General features: G+C 34.9%; 1 protein-coding gene across 1 annotated transcript in view; it reads right to left on the reverse strand.

The window, feature by feature from the left end:
• Window positions 1-11814, reverse strand: part of SERPINI2 (serpin peptidase inhibitor, clade I (pancpin), member 2) — a 36135-nt gene extending 24321 nt beyond the window's left edge. The window contains exons 1-5 of the mRNA XM_010835194.1: window positions 11770-11814; window positions 9138-9392; window positions 3062-3292; window positions 1438-1632; window positions 1163-1355 (exon numbers count right to left, since the gene is read on the reverse strand). Of these exons, the coding sequence (XP_010833496.1) occupies window positions 1163-1355; window positions 1438-1632; window positions 3062-3292; window positions 9138-9384 (866 nt within the window). The 5' untranslated portion in view covers window positions 9385-9392; window positions 11770-11814. The remainder of the gene's footprint in view (window positions 1-1162; window positions 1356-1437; window positions 1633-3061; window positions 3293-9137; window positions 9393-11769) is intronic.
• Window positions 11815-15480: the final 3666 nt, after the last annotated feature.

A 15480-nucleotide genomic window follows, 5' to 3' on the forward strand; every position in this document is an offset into this window, starting at 1 on the left:
GTGAAGAGGAACAAAAGAGCCTCTTGATGAAAGTGAAAGAGGAGAGTGAAAAAGTTGGCTTAAAACTCAGCATTAAGAAAACTAAGATCATGACATGTTGTCCCATCACTTCATGGGAAATAGATGGGGAAACAATGGAAACAGTGGCTGACTTTATTTTTTAGGCTCTAAAATCACTGCAGGTGGTGATTGCAGCCATGAAATTTAAAAAAGCTTGATCCTTGGAAGAAAAGTTATGACCAGTTACGTTGCCACCAAAGGTCCATCTAGTCAAAGCTATGATTTTTCCAGTAGTCATGTATGGATGTGAGAGTTGGACTATAAAGAAAGCTGAGCGCTGAAGAATTGATGTTTTTGAACTGTGGTGTTGGAGAAGATCCTTGAACTGCAAGGAGATCCAACCAGTCAATCCTAAAGGAGGTCAACTCTGAATATTAACTGGAAGGACTGATGTTGAAGCTGAAACTCCAATACTTTGGCCATTTGATGCGAAAAACTGACTCACTGGAAAAGACCCTGATGCAGAGAAAGATTGAAGGCAAGAGGAGAAGGGGACGACAGAGGATGAGATGATTGGATGGCATTACTGACTCAATGAACATGAGTTTGAGTAAGCTCTGGGGGTCGGTGATGGACAAGGAAGCCTGGCGTGCTGCAATCCATGGGGTTGCAAAAAGTCAGACACAACTGAGCAACTGAACTGAACTGAACTGAACAGAGAGCACCTTCTATCAAAGGTAACAACATATTTTTTAACTGTATAATATCACAAGTGTCTTGGGAATTTTATTTTCCTTAAACACAAGAGAAGATAAAATATTTTAAATTTCAACCAGAAAAAAAAAGTTAGAGAAAAATAAATTTGTATAATAAAAAGAGTAATAATTATTTTTAATCCCAGCATTCTGTTTTGAAGACTTACATTTGTTCATTCCTTTCAGAGAATATTGAGTACTTAAATTCTATCCTCCTCATGGCAAAACAATGCTGGCAATGTTCAGACCTGCTTTGTATCCATAAAGTAGAGTAACTATTCCTAACAGGTATTTCTTTTTATTTTTGTCAATAGACTTTTTAAGCATTAGTTATCTTTCAGCCAGCTATTGAAATCTGTCTATAAGTGAAAACATAAGAGCCAGAGTGATAAAATGACATTACCAACCTAGGAAGGCTTATTTCCACTTCCTGTTCTTGCATCTCAGAGAACCATTGCAGGATTTGAGGAGCAGTAATTAGCTTTTCCATTTCTTCTATGTTCGTGTGCTCTGCAGGAAGTATGATAATTAAACTAAACTCATCACCTTTATAAGGTAATTCCAAAACCTGGTAGTTTATGGAGGATTCAGAAAAATAACCTGAAACAGAGAAAATAAAATATTAATATACTTAGCAATTCCCAAAGTTGTCCTTTAGAGTGTGGTTTTTTTTCCATATTACCATATTTCGTTCTCAGAAGAGCCTTCATCATTGGAATTTTGACTGCTGTGCCATCTTTCAGAGTGAAATTCATCAGTTGTGTGTCCTCTTTGTTGAATTTCTGTTTCCAATCCCCTTTGAAATAAATAGCATTCACCAGAACCAGCCGAGTCAGAGGACCAAATTCTTCCCCTGAAAACATGTCTTTAATTTTTCCTGGGGAGGGTATAGAGGAAGAAGCAGAAAGAAACATGCAACAGTGATTCAAAGAACTGCTTTAAATTAAATTAAAACAAAAATTTATCTTGCTAATCAATTAAAAATAGGGTGTTTTATCATTTAAATGTGGCAATTTTGGAGGAGTTAAGGAGGAGCTTTATTAAATATTCACAAAGAAACAGGTACAAACAGGACTTCATTAGGAAACAGGAGATACGGAATTATCTTAGACAAATTTAGACAGACCTAGCAATGGCTGCTCTTTGGTGAAATCATTTGTATAAACTGTTTTTCAGATAGAAAGAACAAAATCAAGTATTTCTTCATATCTGTTGTTATTTTTCAAACTTTATTTCAAAGTTCTTCAGCAAGTCAATCAGAATTAATAAATTAGTGGTCCACTCAAATTCTCTGCTGTTGCATCTGTAGCCATTGACCATTGAGAAAGGATAAGAATGGAGTTGCTAATGTGATGTTCCTCTTCTAAAAACTCAGTCTCTGATTTTTATGTCTAATGAGTATTTCAAAGCTATGAGTCCACAGCATGATTAGCTGCCATGGAGCTGTCTATGGATGTTCTTAATGTGTATCCCAGTAATAGTACTTGCCTGTGAACACTGCTCACAATACCCATCTCACATTTTCAACTTATGCTTCTCCATCAGAGGCTCCCCACGTATAACAGAGTCTCATCTTATACATCACAGATTTTTTTGGCTTAAATAGCAGAATGAATGAACGAAGAAACAAGTTGCTATTAATTGAGGGCCTGATATATACTGGTCTCTTCACACACATTCTTTTTAATCTTTCAATAATCCTGAAACATTATAATAGTATCCTCATTTTAAATGGGGCATGGCTTAGAACTTGTCAGGATTTGAACTCAGATCTGTATGAGCTTAAACTTTGTGTTCTACTATGTCTCTCAGTAGTGCCCTTGGAATTTCTGCTAGCTTATACTTAAAAGTTTAGATTACAACTCTGTGATAGAACTATCAATGTTTATTATGAAACATTAACACATCCAACTAATATGTGTTAATTATTTACAGTGTATGTGGGAAAGAAAGCATCTGAGATGGATAGATTTAAGTCTTATCCGGCCAAAGATATTATTCCTGCCGTCATACTTTAAAAAACACACTTTAATAAAAGATTACTATTAAAATTCTTCCTGTAAGAATTCTTAAACAGGTTACCTGTCCAAAAAAAAAAAAAAATCTGTATACTTTTCAAAGCCGCTTACAATGTCTCTCCATTTTACAATTCAGTGTTAATTTGAATAACAGGGAAGCAAAACAGAGGAACTGATCCCTCTGAGCCACAGTTTAATAGGAAAATATTCAATCATTCTTTACTTTAGTATATTAAAAACCATGAATACAGTGGCAAATAATGACTTTATGGAAATGGGAAACTTTACCATCTGTTTTGCTTTCTACCCAGTTACTTATTGTCTCTGCACAAGCCTTTGCATTCTGAAAATCCACCAGTTTTATGGCACTCTGAAAAAATTCCTTGTTTCCATGGAGATACTGTTCTTTCACAGTGAATCCTTCTTGAAGGTAGAGGGCATTGGCAAGATTAAATGTAAATTCTTGTTTTTTCTCTGAGATGGCAGAGAAAAATGACTTCAGCTCAGAAAATTCTTCTCCTGAAAAATAATTATAATGTACACTGACATACTGAACAACATAAAAACAACAGCTTCTCAGCTTTACTTTTAAGCACTCTGATTCATATCACCATTTTTTAGCACCCTAAGGTACAACTAACGACATTTTCTAAGTTAGTATAAATATTTTAAGCATTTATCTCTTGTGGAATATGCATTTTGTAAAGAAACCAGCTCTCCTACAGGAAAAAAATTGTCCACATAAATTTGAAATTTGTCAAAAATGAGAATATGCATTCAAAAAGGTTGAAGGAAACTCCCTCTTTTAGTCAAATTTAGCTCATTCTTAGTTGCTGGAAAGGTATCTTTAGAATCTCATCCTATGCATAACATGAGATATTTGTGAAGGAGGAATACTAATGAATGCTGATGAGGGCTAAGACAGTAATAAACAATCCTTTTCAATACTACTTTTATTTCAGTTTAAGAAAGAATTGCTCTCTTATAAGGAACTGTGCCTGTCCACGTTTTGAAATTTATGAGGTAACCCTTGTAATCATCTCTAGAGATGCTAAGGATCAGAATTGCCTATTTCTCCAGGTTCATGAGTCTCTATACTTTGGTTGTCTATGTAAACAAGAAAAATATTTAACCATTCCAACTATAACCATGAGCCAAATGCATCTGTTAGAGTCAGCTAAGAATTACCGTTGGCCTATACTTATTTATCGTCAGGTCATTCTGACTACAGTGTTGTCAGGAAGGTGTATGTGCTATGAAAGAATTCAGCTCCGATCGTTGCTCAGTGGCTTCCAATTTATTACCAGAGGGCACCAATATTTTATATTTCCTTCTGGCTTCATTTTGGAACTCAATCATTAAATCCAGGAACTGTATTTCAAATCCACAGTTCTTCAGAGCCTTTGTTTATTTTGAGTTAAATACTGAAAATACCACTTTCACAACTAAAATTTGATTGCATGCAATTTATCTCTATTGAAGAAAACACAAATGGTTCATCAATGGGAAATGTCCACTGAATAAAGAATAAAAGACTGAGAGGAACTTGCTATGAGGTGTCTATTGGAAATCAGATGTGTACATGTGTGTGTAAACGTTTTATTAATATCAGAGAGCTAGTAGCCCATGGAGAAGGAAATGGCAACCCACTCCAGTGTTCTTGCCTGGACAATCCCAGGGATGGGGGAGCCTGGTGGGCTGCCGTCTGAGGGGTCGCACAGAGTCGGACACAATTGAAGCGACTTAGCAGCAGCAGCAGCAGCAGTAGCCCATAGGATATCTTTGTGCAAATAAGTTGTGCTCTCACAAACTGGGTGGTTGTGGGGGCACAGCATCCCCATTACCTCATATTTTGTCCAGCTGAGTGAAGGCCACATTTCAGTCCCCACTTGTCCTTTTGTTCTGGCTCAGTTGTGTCCAACTCTTTTGTGACCCCAGGGACTGTAGCCCTCCAGGCTTCTCTGTCCATGGAATTTTCCAGGCAAGAGTACTGGAGTGGGTTGTTATTTCCTACTCCAGGGGATCTTCCCAACCCAGGAGTCAAACCCTATTGAGCCATCTGGGAAGGTTCTCTTGTGCAAATTCAGCCTACATAACCACAGAACAGACTTGGAAGGTATATTGCATTACATTTCAAACTCCATGATTCCCCATTCATGGGGATATAGACACAGACGTAAACAATTTTAGATATAAAAACTTTCTTCCATATGATTGGATCTGAAGAATATGAGTGATTCTTTACAACCCTGGAATTCCTTACATAATGAAGAATGTTAATCTATTTTACTTATTTATACAATTATTTCAGATGCAATCACTTCTTGCTATTGGAAGCTGAAATATTATCTCAATAGCTGAAAAGTTACCAAGATGACTTTCTGGGTGAAGACACGAGAGCTTCTCCAAAAGAATTAATTAAAGTCAGGAATAAAATGGCAAACTTTGAAACCAATTTTCAGAAGTTCATAATTTATGAACATCTTTAAAGGATTGGGAGAAAAAATGAGAGGAGGAAAAAAAGTAGTTCCAACTCATTTGTCAGAGCAAATAAATTTACGTCATGTACTTTTGGTCTAAGACTGTATGACAGTCAGCTGCTCTTTGATAAATTGCTGGACTCAGAAGTCAATGAAAAAATATAACCAATAGCACAAGTTTGGAGAATATAAAGTTATCTGCCTTATAAATTTAATTTACAGATTAACAGCTTCTTTTAGCATAGATCAAAAAGAATATATATACATGGCTCCTAATAAGCAGTAAGTTAATTTCATTTCCTAAAATAGAGCCATGGAAATCCTACAGGTCATGGAGTGAATGTGACTTTTGGTGAATGTGACTCTGGTTTGGTTGTACCAGACCTCCAAAAAACTTCTAAATTTTGGTACATGTTTACTTCTCCTGCTATTGAAAGCCTTAAGGCCAACTGTGTGTACAATGTGAGAGATCCAAAGATGAAAACAAAGGCAGTCATAGGATTATAGATTGTTTTAGCTAAAAGGTCCATGTATGCTGTGCAGTGCTTAGTCGCTCAGTCGTGTTCGACTCTTTGTGGCCCAATGACCTGTAGACCCCCCAGGCTCCTCTGTCCATGGAAATTCTTCAGGCAAGGACACTGGAGTGGGTTGCCTTGCCCTCCTCAAGGGTATCTTCCCAACCCAGGGATCAAACCCAAGTCTCCCGCATTGCAGGTGGATTCTTTACCATCGGAGCCACCAGGGAAGCCCATAGAAATCATCTAATCCAAACTCATTTTATAATGAAGAATCTAAAATCCCGAGAGATAAGATAGCTTGAAAGGTACCCCATCACAGCGTCATTTGGACACATAACTAAACCAGGAGTTCATGGCAGTTCTCTTTCCATAAACTGCTTAGAATAAAGAAACACCTTTAAATTAGTCTTCAATTAATAAGCAGCTTCATTAGAAGCAAAGCAAAAGGGAGTATTATCAGATGCTCAGTAAACAGGAGAAGGTAAATTTTGACAGATTCTTTTAGCAATGGGGAAAGAAGAGTAAGTGAGGACACTGAGAGCCCCAGTGTGGGTAGGATGCCAGGAGCTTTAAGCCCATCTGCAGATTAAGCAGGTTATGAAACAGGTTGGTAGCAGGGAAGGCAAATATAGCCTGATTCAACAGATAGCACCATTTAACAATCAGAGGGAACTGAAGGCAGGGCCAGGACCAAGATGGGTCAATGAGACCCTCATTTTGGCATAAAGTTTAAGGAGATGGCAACACATTCAGTAATCAGGATAAACAATATTTTACTGAAATGTATTTTAAATATCAATATTAACACAAAGAAAGCCACGATGAACAAAACATAAAAATTTAAAGTAAAGGCAAGATCATAATTATTGATTTTTCTTTTTGCCCTGAGTTCCAGTATGGCCCTGCCAGGCACTACCTTCTGATCTGTTGCACCATTTGTTTTACCCTGAAATCATTTTGCATCTCTTTCTTTTCATCTTCCTGCACTTTTTTCTCGCTACTCTCCTTCTTAACTTCTTTCTAAAAATTTTCCAGAGTTTAATATTTATATTTTCTCCCTTTTTGTTTGGTCTTCCTTTTCTTTTTGCACATATTCACCATCTGCGCCTCTCTCTCTCCTTTAACAAAGTATAAGAGATAGCAGCAAGGAGATCCAACCAGTCAGTTCTAAAGAAAATCAACCCTGGATATTCATTGGAAGGACTGATGCTGAAGCTGAAGCTCCAACACTTTGACCACCTGATGCAAAGAGCCGACTCATTAGAAAAGACCCTGATGCTGGGAAAGAGTGAAGGCAGGAGGAAAAGGGGATGACAGAGGATAAGATGGTTGGATGGCATCACCAACTCGATGGACATGAGTTTGAGCAAGCTCTGGGAGATGGTGAACGACAGGGAAGCCTGGCATGTTGCAGTCCATGGGGTTGCAAAGAGTCAGACATGAACTGAGTGACTGAACAACTACAACAACAACAAGAGATAGCAAATTTGGTGGATTTTGTTGTGTATGTTACAAAGTTAATGTTTTATGCATATATACTCTTTCAAAGAAAATATTAAAATTTTGATTGTTGCTCTTGTGAACTATAACCCTCAGTGAATCATTTTTGGAATTAGTTCTGGGCAAGTTACTCAGCCTTTCTTGGTGTCCTCATCTCTATAGCAGGTTTATGTCTGGCTCACAGAGTAATTGTGAAGAGTAAATAAAATAAAGTATACTGAGTACATAAAACAGTGACTGACTATATATATTTGATAGTTTTAGCATTGTTACTATTATGTTCACAATCCAGAGTTGTTAAGACTCCCATGTTCCTCTATAAGATGGATTCGTTTAATTTAAATTTCAAAGGCTATAATTTTGCTAGTTTATCGTGGAATCAACTTTACATATTTTCATGAATGTTCTATTACTTTTCAAAGCAATATCATGTGATATAAATGTTTCTGGGACTGTATCGTGGGATTTACTGAAATTAACACAGACAATGAAGACTAGATCTGGAATACAGTGACTTCATTTTACATTATCCACAAAGGAGAACTCTGTCAAGTAACTTCACTATCACCAGTTTCTTTTCTACATAAAATTGCCTTTAAAATGAAGCAAATAGAACTTTGTAAATTGTTTATTCAGGAAAACAGTTTCCTAAATGTAACTACTTTATGCTGGGCTTCCCTGGTGGCTCAGTGAAAAGAATCTGCCTGCAATGCAGGAGACACGGTTGGAAAGATTCCCTGGAGAAGGAAATGCGAACCCACTCCAGTCTTCCTGCCTGGAGAATTCCATGGACAGAGGAACCCGGTGGGCCACAGTCCATGGGGTCGAAAAGAGTCAGACACAACTTAGCAACTAAACAACAGCTATTCTACGCTAGGGCAGACATACTGAAGTTAGTTACAGTTACAGTGATTAAATACCCAAATAAAAAATCTGTATATTGCCTCTAATATTTAGGATATGATATCTGACAGTGATATAAAAATTTAAAATTCAAATCATTATAGAACTTGGAAGCACAGGATAGCTAGGGAGATGAACAACCACACCTTAAGATGGGATAACAGCACTAAAGCGTCTACACAGTGTCTTATGTAGGCCATTGAGAGACTAGATAACAACTGCTCGTACACAAAAGGGTCTCTGATGAGTCATGTAAATGATTCTTTTAAAAAAATATTTAGAAGCTATTAAATAAGCTTTGAAACTGTATAAGTACATGCTTTTTCTTGGTCTCATTTAAGTGAAAAAGTTAAATTTCAATTAAAAAACTATCTTTTAAAAGCCTACAAAATAATGAAACACACAAAGATTTCTGGGTAAGGTTGGTCACTGAAGCATTTTTATAAAAGAAGTACTGGAAACTACTTAATAAGGAAAGATTAGGTAAATAAGCAATGGTGTTTCCATTAGAGACAATAAAATGCAGCAATTAAAAATATACTCTGAAACAATTGCATGATATGAAAAAACAATCAGAACACAGAAAGTGCTAGTAGAAGTATATATGTATGCATATATATGGGTGTATATCTACTCATACACACACACATGTACACACACACTGATCTCCATGAAAACTGGCCAAAAGAGGCCAGAAGAAAATATATAGACATAGTCACAATTTTTATGTATATAGAATCAATTTTTTTATAAATTATTTTGGTAATATTTTCCTTAAGAAACAAAAAAATTGCTTACATTGATAATTATTTGCATTTAAAATTCTCCATATTATTATAATTTTATACCTTTCATCACTTTCAAAATTTACTAAAGTTGTATGACCCTTAGCTTCTCTAATAGTTTAAAAATAAATTTGCCCAGATCTTAACCAGTGTAAATAATCATGTGGAAGAATTTTACCAGTTGAGGTGTCCTGAAATTTTAAAGTTTTTCTTATCTGCTGTTGTGCTTTTCCTTTTGCTCCCAGTTGTACCATTCCAAGGGCCAAAGTTGTTCCAAGAGGTGAAATTATGATGTTGTTCTTATGAGATAAACCAACAGCTTGATAAAGATCCACTACAAATTCGGCATTTCTTTGAGCCCAGGGGCTTGAGGCTTGACTTCCAGAAAAAGTCAATAGAAGACTCCACAGCAGGATCTTATCCATTTTGACCTCTGTGCATTCATTAATTCAAAATTTATTAGTTTTTTAAAGTAATCAGAGTTTATCATAGTAGGTTCAACGGAAAGATTTCTACCTATTAGAACTTTCCATCTTATTGGAACAAACTACCATGAAATTATTTTAATGCAAATTTTCAGACTAAGCATCATCTATTAAGAGAAATGGGTCATACGCTATTAGCATTTTTTACATGCATTCAACAAGCAGTATAGAATGTATTGCAGCTTTTTTTTTAATTAAAGGAGAAATTATAATTCTGGAACATTATCAACAGCAATACTATCTCTGAATAGCAATAGGATACTTTTTTGCATCTTTTCCCATGGTTTTAAATGAGACACTTGTGGCTCTGATATCAAGGGAAACTTCTGTCCAGATGATTCTAAAACAGGTAAAAGAACAAAGGAGAAATGGAATAAAAACTAAATAAATTCCAGTGTGGTTTTGAACATGTAACATTAGGAAGTTAAAGTATTCTAAACCAGTTGAGTAATCTGGCTAACTTCTTACAGTAACAAGTCTCACACATTACAGAATCCTGCTACTGTAGGATGACAGAACTCCCAAACCCACCTCACCCTTTTCCAAGGGAAGTACAGAAAAAAGCTCAGAAAAAACTATAAAGAAACAAAATTGCAATCAAATACAAACAGTACAGCAACAACATAAGAAAGCATTTTAAAAAATCAAAGAATAATTTGACAAATAAATTAACAAATATAAGAAAGTTGCAATTGAAAATTGTAACCAATTCACAACACTAATGACATCCTATTAAAACGCTCTCCACAAAAATTGCAAGAAACCCAACCATCTCATTACATCTGGAATAGTGTGATTTTTGCCATATTGCTGCAGACTCTAGGAGAATAGTGACTTTGAAGTACTTGAAATTTTAAGTATTTTAAATTAATTTTTAAATTAATTTTTAAACTATTTTAAATTTAAGTAACACTAATTTTTACCTTACAAATAATATATTTTAGTAGCTTTAAGTAACTCCTAGTTTAACCCTCTCAGGAAGTAACTATCTATTGGAGGAAAAAGTGAAAACCTCTGGAATAATGTTTTATTAGTCTCATATTTAAAAAATGAAGAACTGTATTTCTAGTGTTCTGCAAATTATTAGGAAGGCTTCCATGACCCCTAAATGGTTGAGTCACTAAGAATCACCATTATACATAAAGATGGTCGTGGTGGTGGTGTAGTCACCAAATCATGTCTGACTCTTCTGACCCCATGGACTGTAGCCCACCAGGCTTCTCTGTCCATGGAATTTTCCAGGCAAGAATACTGGAGTGGGTTACCATGCCCTCCCCCAGGGGATCTTTCTGACCCAGAGATCAAGCCTGGGTCTCCTACACTGAGCATCGAACCCAGATCTCCTTCATTGCAGGTGGATTTTTTACCAACTGAACCACCAGAGAAGCTCCATGCATAAAGACACTAATAGTCAATTATTTCCCAAAACTAAGCTATAAAGTCATTATCTAGATATTTCCATTTCTTTTCTGAAATGTGTAGTTAAACTCTATTTGCTTAGATATACAACTTACAAAGGAAAAAAACTCTCAAAATACAAGCTAAACAGTTTTTAGAAAATAACATGTTAACAAACTACAAATATAAATATATGCTATCAAGCAAATGCCTTACTGAGAATTAAATCAGTACATCAGCTTGTGACTGGTAGTACAACAATAGTAAAAGCCAGAGTGTAAAAGAAGTTTCACATACAAAATAAGTAATTTCTGTGTATCATTTTCTAATATATTCATCATCTTATGAGATTTCTGACTGAAATATCAGTTTGTAGACATGTAAGTCATCAAAATGTTATTAATACTTTTAAGTCATAAACTGGCAACTTATTTGGCACATTTTTAAGTACTTGGTTTATATTACAGTAATAAATATTATGAAGGATGCAATTTTTCCTTAGTAATAGAATCTGGGAGTTGTCCTATTAACAATCTTAATAATTAAAGTATATATCCTCTGAGCATCTGTTTTCCCAGAAAAATTTTAGGCACTTAATAAACTACAAGCTCATGAAAAAAAAAAATATATGTTTTTAAAATTCACTTACCTCATTGGGTTTCAGGTTGTATCTCATCAGAAAACATGAAGGACTAGTGAACTAAGCAACCTGATAAATAGTTCTATAAGAATCTGACCTTCAAACTGATAGTGAAAATTTAAGGAAATTTTAGTCTTTATAGGAAAATAAAATGATGTGTTAATTTGACACATGTAAATTATACCTGCACCAACGTGAACTGAAACGCCATTCCTCTATTAACACTCATGGCCAAAGTTATTGCATACATACTTCATTCAAAAGCTATTTAATTTTAAGATACTTACCCCAAAATTGGCTTCTGATTACTCACTGTAATGGTACAGCTAAAATGTGCCTGCTGGGAAACACTAGGACATAGGACACCTGATCAGACAAGGCCAACTCTGTTTATCTTGAACATTGCCCAATTAATTCCTCTAAAACCAAAGCAGGTGTTCACATTTGTACAGAAGGACTAACATGACCAGGTTAATGATCAATTATGAAATATGCAAGCATCGAGGAGAAAACAATAGAATTTTTTTAATCATTAAGTTTGAATTATTATTTCATCCATTATTTCATGATTGCACAACAAACACACACACACATAGTAAGTAGAAACAAAATGTGGAAGAATGTGCCAGTGGTTGTAAATTTGCTAGTAATTAGTTCTTTTTGTTTTTTATAGGACTCTCACATCAGATTACCAGTGTATTCCATCACAAATATTTCAGAATGCCTATAAGGAAAAGAATAAAGCTAAATCAAATCCAAAATGCAGAGACAAATTACTGCTGTGTTTACAGAGAACTCAACAATTCATCAAATTATACAATAGTCAGAGGAGTCTCCTGTGGATGCAAGGCCATTTGAAGCCTTAGGAAGAGGAGTACAGTCTTTATGTTGAGCAAAAAGACCAGATTAAGATTATCGATACCAAATTATCAAGATAATATTATTAAATATAAATAATTTGATAATAAACATTGGTGTTACTTTTAAATGCTTTTAAAATTCTATATGATGTTCTCTACAAACAGGTTATTAATAAAAATGTATACATAATTGAATGGGTTTTGATCTCATTTTTCTAATTCAAATCAATCATATCAATGGCAATCAGATATTAAACACATTGGTTTATTTATCAGAGGCCTTTCTGAAAAGGAAAATTCAGTTTAGTTTCAATTAAACAAATATTCACTATTGATCACTAAATGTAATATTATTTCTGATATCCTTATGAGAAAGAAATACAATGAATGTAAATACCTTTCTAAAATTCTTAAAAAAAATACTTCTGCAAGGACCCTGTTAACCTTTTTCAGTGTCTTAACAGGGCAATAGCTCAGGACTGAGAAGCCTGATGACAAAGAACATGATCTCTTAATTTACTAAAATTCTTAATTTACTAAAATTCTTAATTTTAGCAACATTATCATGCCTCTTGGTCTACTCTGCAATTCAAAAATAAGTCTGAATGCCTACGACTATCATTCAATCAGTGTTCTTCTACCCATGCAGTGACACCAGCAAATATCCATCACAAATACCCTTGGCTACCAAATTATTATGTCTGTACATTACTCAGGTTACAATGTGATTTACCCAGGGACAGCTCATTACTTTTCCTTCCGATGACAGAGACAGACAGTCTGTGTTAGTAAGATCAGTTAATGAAGTTGTTTGGTAAGAACCTTATGATGGAGCAGTTCAAGCAGATTGTATATTTTCCTGTCTCTTGGGGAGTAAAAAACGGTGATCATGAATTTCTCTTCCGTGGTTTAAGCTCTTTTAATAGACAATAAAGATACCACAGTTGTCTGTAAAATATTGTTGCAAATCTTTAAAATATTTTCACAAACCTGCTTTTTCTATAACTCTATTTGCCCCTAGATCATTAGAGAAAATTTCATTAGTGAAAACCAGAGCATTTGCTATAAATTTGAGCAGTATCACTATTCCCACTGTAAAAAATACATTTTAATATGTATAAGAAAGAGTAGCAAGGGTTGCAGGTTCAATCTCATTATCTTTCTTAGCATTTTATAGTTATATTAAAGTAATTCTAAACTAAAAACTCACAAGCAAATGCTCTCATCTGTAAAGGACATGTAAGCTAATTCTTCCATGTGAGCATGGGTTAATTTCAGGCATTCTTTTCTTTGTCAGTTTGCTCTGTATATTGTGAGTGATAAGAGGAAAATGTTCTGTAAAAAAAATAGGTTAAATTATATTTAGTGTAAGTCTACACAGCACAAACAAAGCAGCCCATTGAAAATTATGGCACATCCTATTTTAATGTGACAAGTTCTTTCACTGCAGAAAAATGGATCTTAAATAATTGAACCTAAATGTTAATTTCAGAAACAACTTATAAAGTCTTAGTTCTATTAACATTTGATAGGTGAGACCCTGCTACCTGCCTAGCACAATTAGTTTCTGTAAGATATAAGACAGTAAGACATAATAACTAAATGTCTTTTTATTTTTTCCTCTTGTGTTTTTGTTCTAAATTATTAAAAAACAGTAACATTAAAAGAGACTTTCATACTCTTAAAAGCTCTATTCTCATTAAATATACTTATGAGAAAGCCTTTCTTAATTCCTTTTATACAAGAGGCCCTGAATTAATTAAGGATGGAATTAGGGTCACACACAGCATAGTGCCATGAACATATAGTAGGTTACAGAGAGAAGTTCTGTCTACACAAACCAGGCTATTTCAGAATCATCACTTCAAACAAAGTCATCTCCAGGGCTAAAAAAAAAGTATAAAATAGGTCTAATAAAAGAATCTCCAAATTACAACAGAAAAACTAGAAGCTTCATTCAATTTTCACTTTAGAGTCACTGCATTTTATGTGCCTTCACTCCAGAAAGCTGATGGCAGGAAAAGTGTACTCTACTTATATGCATAAAGCTGGTATGGAAAACAGTGCCTTGAATATATGCCTTCGATAATTGGTTGGATAGATATATGGATGGATGGATGTGGGAAAGGAACGTCTCAAAGTATTTGGCACCCATATTACATCTCTTTAACATCTTAATATTCCCTTAAATTTCTGGAAATAAGGCTCAAATTTCACTCCACTGTATTGTCACCAATCTATGATTCATGCTTTCAGTTAGAAATGATGGATTATCCAATCAAACCTCCCAACCAGTGCAAGAGTTCTCTGCAAACTCCCTGTGAGAGTTATTCAGCCTCTGTTTTAACATGTCAAGGAGCCCTTTGTACTAAGGGCTTGTATTTTTTAAAAATAATTTAGTTTGAAATATCTTAAAGTTACAGAAAAGTTGCTGTTATAATACAAAGAACAACCATCCCCTCTCTCTCTGTTTCTCCAATTGTTAATGTTTCACCACATATATGTGCTCTATCTATAAACCTAATTTCTCTTTCTCTCCCTCTCTTTCTTTATCCTTTCACTGTTGCTGTTATTCAGTTGCTAAATTATGTCTGACACTTTATGATACAACAGTCTGCAGCATGCCAGGCTCTTGTGTCCTCCACTATTCTCCTTTATATATATATATATATATATATATATGGGTGTATGTGTGGATAAATATATGTGGTGTGTTTTTATGTATATAAATATATAAACATTATAATTAGTACTTTCTGAATCATTTGAAAGTAAGCTGCAATCACAGTTTTGAAGTATTCCTAAAAATTTCATTCTAGTATCTAGCTAACTAGTTAGCTAAAATCATGAGTTCAAACTGATATCTATAATCCAAAGCCCAAAGCTCAAGGTTCTTTCTAGTTTTCTTCCTTTCAAAATTTATAAATACCTTTCTTTCTTTCTTTCTTTCTTTTGGCTGACTTGGTCTTTGTTGCTTTGCATGGACTTTCTCTAGCTGCGGAGAGCAGAGCAGTGCCTGGGTGGGTTTCTCGTTGCAGTGGCTTCTCTTGTTGCAGAGCATGTGATCTAAACGTGCGGGGACCTCAGTAGTTGTGGCACATGAGAGCATTAGTTGCAGCTCACAGGTTCTAGGATGTG

Source organism: Bison bison, unplaced genomic scaffold (genome assembly GCF_000754665.1).
Source record: "Bison bison bison isolate TAMUID 2011002044 unplaced genomic scaffold, Bison_UMD1.0 scf7180017864040, whole genome shotgun sequence".
Taxonomy (NCBI): Eukaryota; Metazoa; Chordata; class Mammalia; order Artiodactyla; family Bovidae; genus Bison; species Bison bison.